This window comes from Microchirus variegatus (assembly GCF_963457635.1).
Source record: "Microchirus variegatus genome assembly, chromosome: 1".
Taxonomy (NCBI): Eukaryota; Metazoa; Chordata; class Actinopteri; order Pleuronectiformes; family Soleidae; genus Microchirus; species Microchirus variegatus.
The window spans coordinates 5,652,084-5,669,932 of NC_139802.1; the positions used below are offsets into that span (position 1 = coordinate 5,652,084).

General features: G+C 39.8%; 1 protein-coding gene across 1 annotated transcript; it reads left to right on the forward strand.

Annotated features, from left to right (window-relative positions):
- Positions 1 to 4,576: 4,576 nt before the first annotated feature.
- Positions 4,577 to 12,440, forward strand: LOC310933007 (solute carrier family 45 member 4-like; the record flags this gene model as incomplete). Its single annotated transcript, XM_083896431.1, has 12 exons — positions 4,577 to 4,796; positions 8,754 to 8,942; positions 9,025 to 9,204; positions 9,317 to 9,966; positions 10,205 to 10,351; positions 10,501 to 10,749; positions 10,874 to 10,993; positions 11,108 to 11,207; positions 11,293 to 11,373; positions 11,471 to 11,601; positions 11,913 to 11,981; positions 12,135 to 12,440. 12 exons carry the CDS (start codon positions 4,577 to 4,579, stop codon positions 12,438 to 12,440), a joined length of 2,442 nt encoding a protein of 813 aa, XP_083752557.1.
- Between the last annotated feature and the right edge of the window lie 5,409 nt (positions 12,441 to 17,849).

Sequence of the window (17,849 nt, forward strand, 5' to 3'; positions counted from 1 at the left end):
TGATATGTGTCTGACTCTGCACATACTGGCCGGTGATAGTGAGAGCGAAATGGCATAACTCAGATTTATGTGTCCAAGGACCAACTTTTACATAAAAGGTGGGATAAGAACTGCTGCAGCAAAGCTGGTTCTCTAGCCCAAACAACTGCAGCACTGAAAAGAGACACATTCAGTCTGCAGCTCATCATCAACCAAAGTGTCTACATCACTTTTATTCAAAATTCAACATAAACCAGACCTTGATATGATCATATTATTATTAACCATACAATGACCAGTGCCACATACCACTGTCAGAAAACATTTGGGATGACCACTTTTGTGCAGCAGAGGGCAACATTGCACTGCCTTTTTTTCAGAGCTCATTAATGACAGAGAACAGTGAAAATGTGATCAGTCAGTTAAGCTCAACTGAACTCTACTGTAGTTATCTATAAGGATGCCGCATGTGTATGTTTGTGTGCTGCATCACTGAAAAATAAAGAAATACATGATTATATTTATTGGTGTTTAGGACACAGACTGATAGACATTTGGATTTTTTGTATATGTTCATCATGCAATATAAGCAGAGGCACAGATTGTGAACAGGCAAGGCAGGCAACTGCTTGGGGCCCCGAGCCCGATAGGGGGCCCCCCCGACACTTGGAGCCTGAGGGCTGTTTTTGCTGAAATGTGCAGTGACCAGGCGCATCCCGGTCCCCCTTAAACAACAATGGGCGATTTGCAATGACATCTCAGGAAACCTCCCTAAAGGGGCCCCACCTCACTTTAACCTCTGTGAAGTTATTGTTCTGCAATTTGGAAAATGAAGAGGATTATTTGCATATCTATCATATTATTTGCATTACATATGTGTATGTGTATAGTTTTTTTTAAAAGCTATTTACAGTATTTTATTGTTCTTCACAATTATATTTTCACATACTTTTTAATGACAAGGTTTTTCCATGTTATTTCATTCATTTTGAAAAAAAAAAACATTTTGAACTCATACATTTTTCCATTGGTGTCAGATTATTCGTAACATAATGGTGATGAACACTGGTCGGAAGGGCCCCGTAGGAATTTTTGCTTAGGGCCCCTACAGACTGTAGAATCGCCTCTGAATATAAGGGAGTGAACTGACCCTGTAGAAAACTGACCTCTAGTTTCATTAAAACAAAGTTGTATATCATGTTCTGTGCTGCTGTTATGTGCTTAGAATGCATTGATTTGGTTGTTGATTAAATTGTAAAATCATAATTTGTTTTATCATAGATTTAAAAAAAAAGGGAAAAAAAAGTGCATATCTTTATTTTAGATTAAGAAGATTAAGAACCCTTTAAGTCCCACAAGGGGAAATTCAATTCTGCAGTGAGTTAGTGAACACACACAGCACACAGTGAGGTGTAGAACATGTAACCCAGCGCAGTGAGCTGCCATGCCAGTGAGCGGCGCTCGGGGAGCAGTGAGGGGGTTAGGTGCCTTGCTCAACAGCACTTCAGCTGCGGACTGGTCGGGGATTGAACCGGCTACCTTCCGGTCTCGAGCTCGAAGCCCTAACCATTAAGCCACAGCTGCCCAGCTTATTATCATTTTGATCACTACTGGTAGTATAATATAGTATAGTATAGTACAGGGGTCTGCAACCTTTAGGATGAAAAGAGCCATTTTTGTCGCCTCTCCACCCAAATAAAATTCCTTTGGAGCCGCAAAAAACCCACAAAATGAAGATAATAACAGGAATAAAGGTTTTTTTTTAATGCAGATATAATACATACAAGAGCAAAAGTTATTTTCATTTATGAACTTTAAGAACTACAAAATGTTCAGTTTATACCCAGCCTCTTATAAAGTGGAGCAAAAATAAAACACACATTGATGTAGACCTGGTTCTTCCATTGTTTCATTGTTTGTGACAAATTGTTGAAATTAAAATGAACCCACTCTGAAATAAATTAAGCAAACATTCGGATTGTGTGTTGTTCATACTTGACAAAAATGCACGTGGATCCAAAGATGGACAGGACATCCACATGTGTACTGAATATTGCATTTTTACTTCAACGTTGGATGCATTGCACAACATATTAAAAGACTATTATTTGTCGCCTTGTTCTCTAAAGCAAGGAGCCACTGCAGAAAGACTGAAGAGCCACATGTGGCTCTAGAGCCGCAGGTTGGAGACCCCTGGTATAGTACTATTATTACTGTAATTCCCCGCCCACTGGCGTGCACATGTCACACACGTTGCTTTTGACCACGCCCCTCTTTGTTACTGTGGAAACCAATGAGCCTGATTGGAGTAGTAAACCAGATGGTCACTCGGTTAGCCTGCAAAGGTTAGCTAACGGGTGCTAACTCAAATTGAGTTACACATTTATTTATTATTTTTTGCCTCGGCGTTGACGAAAATATACACAGTGCGGAAGCGGCTCCACTTCAACTTCACACACACGCAAACTCTCAGGTACGTTGCACCTTTTCTGTCTCTCCGTTTCGAACGTTAACTGTAAAGTACATTAGCCAGAACACACTTCGTCAAGTCACTGTTAGCCGCGAGTAAAACCTCGGTCAGTCAGTGAGTGTTACGTTGTTGTTTTTATTTACGTGCAGAGTCAGGCGGTTTGATTGAACCGGTCGTAAACAAACTTATCAGTCGCCATGTGCGCACTCGTACTTGTATTCACTACAATATCCACAGTGAGAACATCCCGTAATTCATTGTAGGGGCTGAACGTAAAAGAGCTCTCACTGCAGCGTGTCCTGACTGGTTCAGCGCCCCCAAACATTCTTGTGTGTGTGTGTGAGTGTGTGTGTAGAGAGAGAGTGTGTGTGTGTGTGTGTTATAGTGGCATTTTAGAGATGTTCAAAAAATACGCACAGTCCACACACACCTCAGAACTTTGCGTAACACTGACACACGGTCTCCAACACTTTAATTTGGTGATAACGCTCAACTTTAACTCCAAAAAAAAAAAAAGTCGAGAGAAACTTCATCCATTGACCAAAAACCTCATCAACCACATCCAGGTAACATGCTTGCGTTTGTGTCCTCCACCTCAGTGGTCTTTCTTGAGACTCTGACTCTGTTTTAACTGCTTTTACACTTGTGCAACAGCCCTTACAGCCTTGCTATTGTGTTGTAACAGGGCCTGTTGCTTAATGTTGCTTGTGTTTGATCATGCCTCTGATCTGATGCAGGTACAATGTGGCAGCTTTGTAGGTCAAAAGTTATAATTATCATATGAAAGCCTTCCGTTTGGATGGAGTTACCCAAGATCACAATAACTCACCATAAAATGGCAAGAAATGTAAAATCTATGGTTTAACACTGTTTATTTTTTTTGAAAGATTTGTAAACAAGGCGGGGAAAGCAGAACAGATGAACTACTGTTGCCAGAAATTACACACTGCACACTATGATGTGTAATAGTATTGTATCTTGTCCCATCCCTAGTGACGGATGATGTAACTTTACGAGAATCAGGACAATACTTGTATAAAGACCTTCATGAGATGATTCAGGTGTGCCAAAACTGCCGGATCCTTTGTGTGAATCATATGATGAGTCCATTTCCTCAGTAAATTGTCATGAAAAATGTTAGCTCTGTGCTATAGAATAAGTTTTTTATTGGCATGATGCCAGTGTACAGTACTCCCCAGAAGGGCAGCATTTTCCTCAATCAAACAAATGTTTAGTTTCCCATCAGGGGAACTACACAGAGATATTTTTACACGTGGGAACCTTTAAGGATTTGGCCGATGACCACAGACTCACAAAAATGTACCTTATTTGTCTTGTTTTTATCCCGACTTCTTACACTTGAACTGGCTAATATGCTGCCGTTTCACATAGGCAAAAAATAAACAAACTGACTTCATGTACTTGTGTTACTATCATTTCTGATGAAGCTAGCGCGAAAACAGAGCACACAACTTCCTGTCACCTCAGATAAAAGCCATTCACAGGCACTTCAGATAAAAGCCATTTAAAGTAAAATTCTGTTAGCGCACATATTTTCTAATGACCTGTATTCAGTCAGAACAATGTCAATATCAGTTCTGTAAATTATGTAAATTGCAATGTGTTGTAGTGTTTAAACAACATGAATCATATCATAATACTGCAATCATAATACAAAATCACCTTACATCTCTTCCCAGCTCCTCCCCTCTGCATACCTCTGGAGCTGCACAGAATGTCTGTCTCTCTTCTTCCTGAATTCTGGTTTGTACAAGCCACAGTGAGAAACACCACCCCGATGCAGCTGAGCAACTGAGTCGTGCCTACTGGTCAGATATCAGCATTGATCGTCTCAAGATATAATGGAGGGAACATGTTTTTATCATATACATTTTTGTACGCATTAATCTTATTATTATAGTGACAATCACTGCCGTCTCCTGAATTATTCGCAGTTATCTGGCTCTAAATCCACAATGCACTGACCTGCACTGTTTTATCTGTGTGGATATCACAGGCTCTTAAATGAAGATGGAAATATTGGAATTAACATTATAACTTAATAAGTGATACACATAGATATATCCAGCAGCATACATAGTTCCATCCAAGTTAAACTAGACTGTAATGGAAGGAGAAGCCGAGGAGAGGGAAGGATCTGACCTCCCAGAGATGAGAAAACCAGTGGAAGAAGCAGAAGAGCCTGAGAATGAAAAGGAGATGGAGGAGGGCAGAGATGTGCAGATCCCCTTGCATCGCTGGGTAATGCACGGGGCAGTGATGTTTGGACGTGAGTTCTGCTACGCCATGGAAACTGCCCTCGTGACGCCATTGCTGCTGCGGATTGGTGAGGAGACCCTACACTCTTGCTTTCTGTTGCTCAGCCAAAGTTAAAAATCCTGTATCTATATATGAATGTTCAGCAACATTGACTATAACATACTGTGAGTTTGTGACAATACTTTGTGTCTGTGATTAGTATGGGATGCAGACATCAACAAAACCTGTAGTACAGCAACGTGTGTTGTGTTCTCTGACCTTTAAACCCACTGTATATTGCTCTGTCACACAGCAGTGTAATAATAGTTTGATTAGTGTAGCCATGTAAAGTATAAAAGCTGTAGCTTATTTTGGTAACACTTCAGATTAGGGAACACATATTCACCATTAACTAGGTGCTTACTAACATGCATATAAGTAGCATACTAGCCCTTTATTTCTAAATATTAAGCACGTAGTAACACCTTATGTAGGAAAAATATTAATTCATGTCATAAGTTAGAATAAGGTTATGTAGAATAAGGTGTTAATACATGCTTATTGATTACTAATATAGGGCTAGTATGCTACTTATATATGTTAGTAAGCACCTAGTAAATGGTGAATATTTGTTCCCTAATCTAAAGTGTTATACTTATTTTATTTTTGTTATTGGTAGGGCGCTTTCTTTATTTCATAGATGGGTTTGATATGTAATGAAGTGTGCTATAGTTATATGTCGACCAGTCTAATTTCCAGCTGCAACAGTAGTCAGGTAATGGCAACAATGCATAACAATGATGTGGAACTTGACTGTTATTGCCAGGCTGGATATGTTGACGTCTCTGTGGCTGCACCACCGTGTCATATAACCTAACCTGTGTGCCTGGCAGTCAACAGGGCTTTGCAGTTAGATGTCAGGTTTGCCACCATAGCAAAAATGGAACAAAAGCCTCTAGGTATGGCAAGAACGTCCAACACAGCACATTTCAGTTTCACTGTTTTCCTTCCTGTTCATATTATTGTAAGAAAGATTATCCATTAAAAACAACAACTGCAGGGTGTTTTGAACAGGTCCGTTTTACTTTGCACTGAACTGTCTCTGCAATAGATTTGATTGAAGTCGTGATAGATTTATTCTTTGTGACATGCCTGTATGTGAAATGGGTTCTTGTCCTGTGAGCACAACATTAGTCTAGACCCTGTTGTCGTAAATGACTTTGCATGTGGGTGACGAATGGCAATGCTCAGTAGGAGCATTGGATTATTAATCTAATGCATTATACTAGTATTTATATAATCTATTACATTCCTCATAGGTGGCTCAATTGGAGATAAGTGTAACAATCTGTAAGCTTTACATTTATTCCCTTACTTTGTCTGTTCATTGTTCTGTGACAACATGTTCTTTGAACATTAACATGTAAAACCATAATGAAGTAGGTCTAGTTTGAACAGTTGAAACATTAACACTGTGTTTTATGACCTTCACTTGGCTACGGTCAACACCGTAAACACACTGTAAACCAATGTCAACCTGCACTTTGGTGAAATTCCTAGAGCACCTCAAGCTTGAACATAAAGTACTGGAATCTCTTTCAGACTGTAGACAATATGTCAATATGCTAATGGGAAATACAATATTGCCACAGAAATTATATCATAAATGACAACCAATGTTAGTGGTTCAGTTGCACTTATCGTTGATTGTACCCATGTTAGCTCTGAATAGACTGTTTGCACCACTCACTCCTCAGCCAGTATGAGCCTGTGCTTTATAGCCGTCAAAGGAATTGGCATCATATTAGCTCCCCTAAGACTTACAGCCAATGGGCATCATGCAACATTTTTAAGAGGGAACACTTTGGACCCGGTTGGGGATTTGGAGCTCAGGAAACTGACAGTTTCAGGCATGTTGACATCTGGGAGCATGTCAAAGCAAGAATTCAAGATACAAAAGCTCAGAAGCACCCAAATATGTTTGGGTGCTTTGTTTTCCAAAGCAACTGCTGTAGCAAAGAAGTTGGGACCTACAACTTATTCAGATTATTTATATACTTATTCCAAATGCCCAGATTTTGTTAAGAGCAGGGGTGTCATTTTCACTGAGGGCCACATCAGCATAATGGTTACCCTCAAAGGGCCAGATGTAACCGTCATACAGAATAAATGTAACGAAATGTAACCAACTATAATGTAAAATAAAGGTAACTATTCTGTAACATATTGCTAAATAACTTTCTGTATTTATTACTTTTTCTTATGTCACTCATCGCATGATGCATATACAATGATACACTGTGATCTAGTGGTGGTGCCGTCACCTTGCGGGTAACGCACTCGCCATGCATTGTGGGAAATGTAGTTTATGGTCAATGCATGCCTTAAAGCAGCATAGACCTTTTTTAACACAGATTTTTAAGACCAATTATTCTATCGTGGGCGACATGGCGGGCCACAGCTGGCCCCCGGGCCTTGAGTTTGACACATGTGGTTTTGCAATCCAGTTGAAAATGTGGTACTGCAGGTGCAGCTGGCCATGTTTGGAGCTAATGACTGGGTTCAAATGTTGTTTGTTGGCTTTGTTTGGGAAACGGTGCCAGGGTGAACCATCGTTCATGTTACTGGAAGCTCTCTGCTGAACTTACATGCCACTTTGGTCGAGTTCAAGAGGAGTTTATGGATGTGACTTGATTACCATTTAGGCCAACCTGGTGGAAATATGGCCACTTGTCTTGCTACTAAGAGAGGCTGGACAGACTGGGCTTAAAATTAATATGTCAGTGTTTTTCAACAATAGTATGAAGACTTGATAATTAGCAAAAGAGAATGAGAAACGTGAAAAAAGAGCAGCGCAAACAGACCCAAGTTAACTTGTTTGTCCATAAATGAGTACAAAAATTAGCATAACTTTGGCCACAATATCAACGATTATAGTTGTATTTAGTTTGACTTCTTCAGTGCACTTTTAGCACATCACATGGTCATAGTGGGAACATGGATTATTGGCAATGAAACTTGTTACTGATGTAAAGAATCAACATCTACCAAATGCAGGTTTGATGGCTGTGTACACAGCTGCATGTGTGATCATCATTTTCCCAGCAAAATGTGACCCATTGTTGACTGATGGAAGTGACTGTCCATTCTGAGCAGTGAGCTGACATGTGATTTAATTTTCACCGAACTTGAGCAGGATGTGTGTTTAGCTTGTTGCAACACAGATCTTCCCATTACTAAGTGTGTGATAGTTGCCCACTGGAGGTCTTGTTTAAACAAATGCAGAACAGGTCTTTGAAACCTCTTTCGAGTCCTCTTCCTCACTGCCTTTTTTTTTAACTGCTGCATTTCTTGATGATGTGTGTTGGTGTTTTCATGAAACAAATCCACTCATGAGACCCACTCATGCAACTGCTTCATTGTAGAGGAGAGGCACAGAGAAGGAAAACAGAATAAGAACAAGGCAGAATGGGCAAAGGAGAGGTTTCTGTGTGAACCAGTTTCAGCAAGTTGAACTAAATTCATTATTACTGTATTGTCAGCTATTACAGTTAGAAGTTTAACCACTTATTTAATGTGCTGGCTATAAATGTGTGAGTGTTATGACAAAGTCAACTGGTGATAATCTCAGATTGGCTCTCTGTTGTGACAGAACAGCTAATTATCTGAAGTGTTTCTGCCATCTCAAAGCAGACTTGTAGTGACAATTTAGAAGTAACAGTGGTCATTCAGCTGCCACATGCTTATGTAGAAAAAAAAAAACATATCATATGTTAATCTGGCCACGTCCTGCATGGCAAATGTATGAATTATTATCTAAGCCATAACAAAATGTAAATAACACCAGCTAAGTCATAGGGTTTATAAAGAAAAAGTGTGTGAGGTGAATTGTCTGTCGTGCCTAAATTAAAGGAATTGTCCTTTCAGTTTGAAGCATTTTCAACTTCTTCAACAAATTTGCATCTGACTTTTTCAATTTATAGAGAAAAAAACAAGTCACAGTCCATGTGTCCTCTAATGTATTTGAATATATTTTGATTTCTAGGTCTTCCTGAGCAATATTACAGTTTAACCTGGTTCCTCAGTCCAATTCTTGGTCTCGTCTTCACACCATTGATCGGCTCTGCCAGTGACCGATGTACTCTGCGTTGGGGCAGAAGACGACCATTCATCCTGGCCTTGTGTGTGGGTACACTGCTGGGGGTGACACTGTTTTTAAATGGATCATTGATAGGTGAGAGTAGAGGCTCATGAAAAAAATCTTACACAATTACCGTTTAACCTCATCTTGCGTAACTTTTATTGTGTTCTTTCAGGCCTTTCCATCGGCGATACCCCCAACAACCAGACAATTGGCATTATTTTTACCGTAGTAGGTGTAGTGGTGCTGGACTTCTGTGCTGATGCTGCTGAGGGACCAATCAGAGCGTACCTTCTTGATGTTGCTGACACAGAGGAGCAAGATATAGCCCTGAATATTCATGCCTTCTCTGCTGGTAACACATTCACCTTCGCACACAAACATACACACATATTCATTCAGATACGAGCCATTGTTGACTCATATTTGTGTTGATTTTCATATGTTATCTGCCCCTCTTATTCCAGGACTGGGAGGAGCAGTGGGTTACATGCTGGGTGGCCTTGACTGGACTGGCACAGCTCTGGGCCAAGCATTTAAATCACAGGAGCAGGTTCTTTTTATGTTTGCGGGAATCCTCTTGATTGTCTCCGTCACACTACACATGTTCAGTATCCCAGAGCAACCATTTACTCCATCCAACCGGCTTAAAGCCACAGGAAGTGGGGAGTCCATCAGCCAGTTGTCTTTAAAGCCCGTTGGCCAAATGCCACCTGTGCTTGATGTGATTCTAGAGGAGGATGCTTCTGCTCAAGGCCCAAACCAGGACAGCAACGAGGCAGATCCAGAGCAAGTGAAAATGGATTTCCTTGCCGTGGATCGAGTGAGAAGTAAAAGTGATTCAGTCTTAGCCATGCCAGATGCTACCATCGACTTGGATCCTGACCTTGACCCAGAAGCACAGCATTTCTTGCCAGAGGTGCATCCCTTCCTACCACAGACACAGGGAGAGTTAGACAATGCCTTTAAGCCATCAGACCACTGTTTTGGGCCCTCACCTTCTGCTGGTAAAACCCCTACCCTTACTGATGTGGTCTCAGAGCCAACATACCCAGTTTGTCCTGTACATATGCATCCAGTGAACCGTCCTTGCTCAGTGGACTCACATCAGAGACAGGTGATTCAAGCTACGTGCGTTTGTTTTGGTGTAAAATTACTTTGAGACTTTGAAGCATTTAATAGCCTGCTCCAAACCTGCTGTTACTAATTGTGTATAATATCAATACATTATTTGATATGTGATTATAATTATGATACGTGAAATGCAATGTATGGAAGCTCCAGACCACCTTTCGCCTGTATTCTAGCGATGCACTTAAGCCTCATGTGGTCTCTATGCCTCTCTCCTGTCGCAGCGGATCAAGTCTACCAATGGTGTTGGTCATCACTTGTCCGCTGGCCACAGCAGCCCAACCAAAGGCCATGGTTCCTCTAAGCCAGGGAACCGTCCATTGAGCGCGTCAGGGACATCACGGCCACACCGACACAGTTTCTACAGACAAGTACAACTGCCTTTTTAATTTTTTAATGACTTTCTCAGGGTTGGTATTGAAATCCTTAAATGTAATACTTAAAAACACATTTTGAAACCTAAACCTATTGTGCAAATTAATGTGAAGTAAGCTGATGGGTTTTTTTTCCCTTTCTCCAGCCTTCCTTTACCTTCTCATACTATGGCCGTGTAGGAACACAGCGCAGTCGACTGAGACGGACAATCCCTTCAAGCCCTCAGCCAATCACTACCTCACGCAGTCTGAATGATCTGAGTGACCTACAGCAACATGCAGACAAGCGAGAGCTCCACCTGTCAGCAAGCAGTCTTTCATCTGAGGGCTCAAGCAGTGATGAAGAACCAGACAGGGGTACAACAGTCCGACTGCTGTGGTTGTCCATGTTGAAGGTGAAGAACATTTGAAAATCATGTATTTTCTTTTTGTTTGCTGTTGCAGATTTTTGTTGTTTAACTTTTTGTGGGTTTTTTTCAACTTGATTGTCTTGATTTCCTGTCTTTTGTCCTTTTGTAGATGCCAAGGCAGCTGTGGAGATTGTGTGTGTGTCACCTCTTCACATGGTTCTCCATTATAGCCGAAGCTGTGTTTTATACTGATTTTATGGGGCAAGTCATTTTCGAGGGAGACCCCAAGGTACAGAACACAGAAACATAAACACAGCAGCATGCTATGTGTCACATATAATCATTATCCATGTACACGGTAACACTGCTGCAATCGTATTGTCTTTGTCTTTGTCGTGTTTAGGCACCAGCCAATTCTACAGAACTACACAATTACCAAAAAGGAGTACAGATGGGCTGCTGGGGACTGGTGGTCTATGCTGCGACTTCTGCTCTCTGTTCTGGTAAAACACTGTTTGAAGAACTGTTGATTGACACATTTTAACTTACCAAACCTGCCTTCAGTAACTGGTTCTTGTCTGAACACAGCTATCCTCCAGAAGTACCTGGATAATTTTGATCTGAGCATTAAGGTCATCTACATCATGGGGACTCTGGGATTTTCAATAGGTCAGTAACTGCACAAGAAATATCAATTGATATGTAGATGAAGTGAAATGTAGTCAATTTAAAATGAATTGCACCTTTTACTCTGCTTTTATCTAAGGAACTGCAAGTATGGCAATCTTCCCTAATGTTTATGTTGCCATGGTAATGATCAGTGGCATGGGCATCATCTCCATGAGTATCTCCTACTGTCCCTACGCATTACTTGGGCAGTACCATGAAAACAAGGAGGTTTGTTCTCTCACAAATACTACACATTCACATCCATGCTTACGGTCCCTTCCTGATTACACACAGTCTTTTCATAATTTATACGTAGATCATCCAAGTGTTAGCACATTCAAGTTGATGTGATAATGTCCCGGTTGTTCTGTTCTCATATCGCTGTTGCTACAAAAATCACTGTCCTTGTTTGTTTTCCCATAAAAACAGTTTTCCCCGAGCACCAAAGCATTTAAAAAGCGGTCAATTTACGCTTTTATCTTACTGAAAACGTAAAGTAGATTAAGTTCAAATCTCTCCTCTTTTGTTCCTGTCCTCAGTACATTCACCACAGTCCAGCGAACACTCGTAGAGGTTTCGGTATTGACTGTGCTATCTTAACCTGCCAGGTGAGTTTTTTCACATTTTAATGCTAACTCTCCTCTCTGCTCCAACTCTCAAACACTGGTCATTGTTGGAGACGGCATGTTTTAGTGTGTGATAATAGTGTCTATATATATCATGCAGTTATGGATCCTCACAGTATTTCCTCCTATTTCTAGGTGTATGTAAGCCAGATTTTGGTTGCGTCAGCCCTGGGAGCTGTGGTGGAGGCAGTTGGCAGCGTGCGTGTCATTCCTATAGTGGCCTCTGGGGGCTCCTTCCTCGGCTTCCTTACTGCCTGTTTTCTTGTCATTTATCCTGATGTGGAGCCCAGCAACCCACAGCCGGAGAAGGCTGAGAGTTTGGTTGCTTTGTGTGGAGAATCTGAGCAGAAGGGAGAAAAGAACGGTGATCAGAGCCAGGCTGTATTGGACCTGAAAGACAAAGATGGTTTGAAGAAGATTGAGAATCACTCTGTTGCCTAACCTTGAACATGGAAGTAAAAGTTAAAAAGTATAAACGCTGTTAACAATTTATCCAGGATAAAGGTTTCTCCTCACCAAATCACAAGCCACAGCATGCAAGGATTATTTCAAATCATCTATTTTATGCATTTGACGATCTGAGCGTTTCTGAAGGAGGAAAGATAACGAAAGAAGAACAGATGGTTGGGCGTTGTGGGGATTTGGATGGAGATCACCTGTGCTGTTACTAACTACCTCAACACCAAAACAAACAAATGAGTAAATGATCATAAGTGAACCATTAAAACACAGAACCACAAGACTTGTCTTTTACCAAGGAGCTACTGTTTGACTTACTGATGATGTTTCACCCATTATCCTGTCTGGTGTTATTGACATGCTATGTGGTTGTTAACACCTTGGACTTGTTCTCCTCTGGCATCAGTCACAAATGGACTGGCTCATACACTGTGTGAGGAAAGTCCTCCGGTCATATCCTGTTTATAATTACATAGAGATATTAATCCCTTTGTCTGAGTTTTAGGTTGATTTGTCTCTCACTTGCTCACTTACTCAACATGATGATGGACCCACCAATACTAGTCAGAAATAAAGCACGAGTGATGTCGGTGCTTATTTGCATGTAGGGCTGGAAGATTATGGCTAAAACCTTATCATGATACACAATTTTCAAATCGGCCGATATCGATAACTGACAGAATAAATGTCAGGCAAAGAAAGTTTGATTTATGAGTGACAGACAATTGTGATTTTAAACTTCATTTACAGAAAATTAGAACAAATTGTCAATCAATTAATCAGTCACTCAATATCTATTTACACAGCATCTTTCATACAAATCAAATGTAACACAAAGTGCTTCACATAAAAACACATTCACACATTATACACTTAAAACATTTAAGGTGCATTATGTAATAAATCTAAATCAACTGGCCATAAAAACCTCCTAATATGTCACAGAGACTCAGGAATAATGTTCATATAACAAACTGAACTCACCAACAACAACAGTACAGCCAAAATATTTGCATTAAAAAAAATCTTTTGCAGACTGCAAATCATGTTTATGTTTTGAAATCATGTTTTGTCATGTGGCGCCACCTACCGCCGTCTACCAATCATTGCAGTCAGTAGAATCTCAGCTGCCGAGTGACCACGGGTTGCCAGTTACGTCAGAAAACGAAACCTAAAAGACCTTGGTATTCTTAATTTGAATGTAGTAACTGTTTTTGGCCACATTCTTACATATGGCACCCTTAAGGCCAGATTTGATCATAAAATCTAACCTCTAACCCTAACCAAGGAAAAACAGAGGTGGTTAAAAATAAAAAAATATACAAATGAAATCCTTAAAATAAATCAGCCGAAAAAAATGGGCAGAATTCAAAGATATGTATGTATATATATATATATATATTCTCAACTGGCTTGTGAAACAAATGGATGCACTCATATTCTTAAGATGATTCCAGAACCTGCAATTCAGCATTCACTTGTTTTCTTCAGTGTGTTCTCAATGTGTGTTTGCATAAATTGCTATATAATGAGCTTGTGTTTTATTGATATTGATGAAAATTAGAGCACCATATTTGTTTATGTTTTACTTCAGCCCAGCAGTATTTGCATGCAGAGATCCGAGTGGTCACTACACATTAATGTGGAGACGCATTCTGATGCCACTTCAAGTTGTCGTTTTTGATTGGATCACCCGAGACGTTTGTTCCCAGGTGTGAGCTTCACGTGAGCGTTTTGACAATTATTTTGGTCGCACAGAATTCAGACTTCTTAAAGGAACACAAGCCTTTATTTAAAAAACATAATTGGTTTGCACAGAGCACTTTTCTGATCAGTACTGTCACACTGATGCTGCAGGATGCTTATCTACAAACGCTTGTTTGACAGTAAAATAGTTAGGTTGTGAAAAAAAAAAAAGGTTACACCAAATCACCTTTAATGATACACAAGCAGTATTGTTTTATAACGTAGTGAAGAGGTGGAGCAGCAGCTTTGATACCTCAGATGACAGATTCTGCCATACAGTAAGTGATTTTACACTGTAATTGGAAATGTATGGTGGCCTTTGAAAAGTGGATTTGACTTATAAGAAAGATTGTATTTCAGGGTGGCAATATATTGTTTGGTTACAGAGGAAATTAGTGGGGGGGGGTTCAATCAAGAGCCTATGTTGATCACTGAACACGTGTCGTATAACTGAACAGAACAGCTCTGTCACTGATATTTTAAGGATTTGACTTTTTATTTGTGCTTTGTACTGGAAGCCTTACTTTACACGGTGTGCCTTTGTGATCACTTGACAGCTTTGAAACTAACCCTGCTGTACGGGGAGGATAAATGAGAAGAGAGGAGTCTGCTGAGGAGCGTTGTATTTTTAGCACAAACACGTATTCACTTTCTCAAACCTAATACACTACAGACTACAATTAAGTATGAGAGTTGGTGTAAATGCCCAGGGCAACTTCAGGCCTCGCTGATAAGAGCTTTATTTGTTACAATTTGGAGGTTTAACGTCACACAGTCTGTAATGATAATGCTGCATATTGTGGAGAGGACAACTTCTATGCAAGGCCAATGACTGATCTACATTCAGTTTGCAAACTTGAAATTCCCTTTTTTCCGTGTGCTATGACCTTATCAGCGAGCACAGGGCCTTCTCAGTCTGTTCTCCACTATTCAATGATTGTTCAAAGAGGAGGAAACGGTGAAAGGGAAAATAATACACGTATTCTGCTTTCTAACTTGACTGAGAGCAATAATATGGTAGATATTGAACTCTGCAGAGTCTTGTCTGTATTTCTCAGAATTTGGCCAATGCCATCAGTTTTTGTTAGGACCTTGTTTTTTTTGTTTTTTTAAACTATACTTAACGGTGTGTTCACTGTCAATTAGGACCTCAAGATTTACTCAAATGATTTACAAGCACAAAGACCCAAAGGGAGTGTCTGTATGAAATGTGGATATTTGCATCTAGTAACAAAAAGGGAAAGTGCTGAGATTCAATGTAGAGATTCTTTGAGAGTTTTTTAGGACTGAGATCTTTACAAGCACCCGTTGACAAGAGAGTTATCAGGTGTTGGAAATAATTTTTCACTCACTATCAACCTCTATTTGAGGGGAACTTAATTTTTAGTTAAAAAAACCCCACAAACAAACAAACAAGGCAGGCCTGAGCAGGTGATGTTCTCATTTGATGAACTTTTGAACTTGAGATATTACTGAAACATTCCTCTTTGCTGTTACACAATATAAACTATGAATATGTGAAATAGCTATATTATGTCATGTTTTTAAATAAAATGAATACAAGTATTACATAATCTGTATGTAATGTCTATTTGTATTGACCCTGACATAAGAAAATCATGTCTAGGAGTGTATTTTAATTTCAGAACTAGAAAATAAATACAGGGAAATACTTCCATTTGCTAGAATGGAAGTATTGTAACGCTAGTAAAAGGATTGTATAGACTTGTAAAAGTCTAAATGTAAGTATACAGAAGGTATATATTGTATTCAAAGTGAGAAAAAAAATACAAAGTTTGTAAATCAGTAATAATAATAAAGTGTAGAAACAGCACTGATTGAAACCCTCGTTCAATAAAATAAGTAGCTGAACACCGCCATCCGCAGGTCAGTGTGGGTCATTACATCAAGTTAAATCAGCTGACATTTACATACATTAGTTAGTTAGGAGAGTTTAATTCAAGGTTTGGGTTTTTACTTCTAACACAATTTTAATTCACAAAGATAGAACTGAAAGTAATCAATAATGAGTCTGTAAAAATGTGTTTTCATATGTGTTTTCATATGTGTAAAAAACATATGAAAATACTTTTTTAGAAGACTAAGAAGAATAGGAAGTGTGCTAATAGGGCTAGGGCACCGCGTTGCATTCTGGGACGTGGCGGCCATGTTTACATGGATTCGCGAATGTAAACAAACAGCAAGTGAATTCCATCCATCCATCCATCATCTACCGCTTTATCCTCCACCAGATGGTGCTGTGCCTATCTCAGCAGACATTGGGCGAGTATTAAAATAAAATGTGATTATTGTAATATATTGATATATATTATTACTGAGTTGTGGGTTTACCACTTATTATACTGCAGGGAGTTCTGACAAGGTTATGTCGTCATATTATGTGCGTGTGTTTACGGAAGCGCACATAGGCTACGTACTTTACGTACGTTGTTTTTCTTACGTGTGTTGTTAATAAAGTATCCGAGTAACATCCACGCTGGTGTCCCGTGTCCCTCACTACACGAGTAACTTAGAGACGAACCCGAATATATTACAATTATGGAAAAAAAGAAGAATAAAAATAAATTCACAATGATGCACTATTTCATTTCTTTATCACTGCCTGTGTGTGAAAACGAAGCCACACACACGTTTGCATTCCCGAGCTGCTTACTCTAACTTTACCCTCAACCCAATTCTTGCCCTAACCCGAAAACCAGGTCTTAACGCTCAAAAAGGCCCTTTAAAGATGTGAGGACCAACCAAAATGTCCTCACCTCCATAAATATCCTCACTTTGCCAAAGTGTCCTCACTCCGTATGGTTTAATAACATGTTTGGTCCCCACAAATCGACAAACACAAGAACACACACACACACACACACACACACACAGAGAGCGCGAGAGAAACAGGAAGTAGAGTGACAGCAGGTTCATAAACAAAGTGAGTGAGTGAGTGAGTGAGTGAGCTGCTCTGCTCTCCCTCAGTCTCTCCCTCGTCAGTCAGTCTCGGTGATTCCTGCTCCGAGGTCGTGTTTCAGCTGAGGTCATGAGGCGTAAAGTGGGATAAACAAGGAGCCGCACGGAAGTCAGTGAACACAACAGGTCAGTTAAACGCATTAAGTCGTATTTCGTCTTATTTTGACAGAGAGAAAGAGAAGCATCATCTCTCTGACGCAGCTGGTGACGCAGGCTCACATGTGACACCTGCAGTGTTTTACCTGTTAAACTTCAGACTAAAATCACTAAAAGCGGACTTTTAACCTTCATTTAGACTTTATTTGTGTGTCGGCAGTGAGTATCGATGGGTTAACGAAGTTTGCAGTGATTTATTTTAATTTTTTTTAAATGAACTGTCATTGACCTATTTTTTTTAAATATCCACATAGCAGCTTGATTATGTAGGAATGTAACTGCTAGAACATGCTGAAAGAAAACCAAAACAATGTTTCACTGCTCATGGTTTACATAAACTATGCAGAGAAGGAAAAACTTTAAATGTATGACTTTATTTAGGACTTTTATTTTGGAAATTCTCAGACTGATAAAGTGGGATTTTGTGCACCATGAACTAACATAAGGATATAAGAGGTAACATCTAAGGGTAATTAAAGTGGGTTTTATCAATAAACCTTTTTTTCTCAC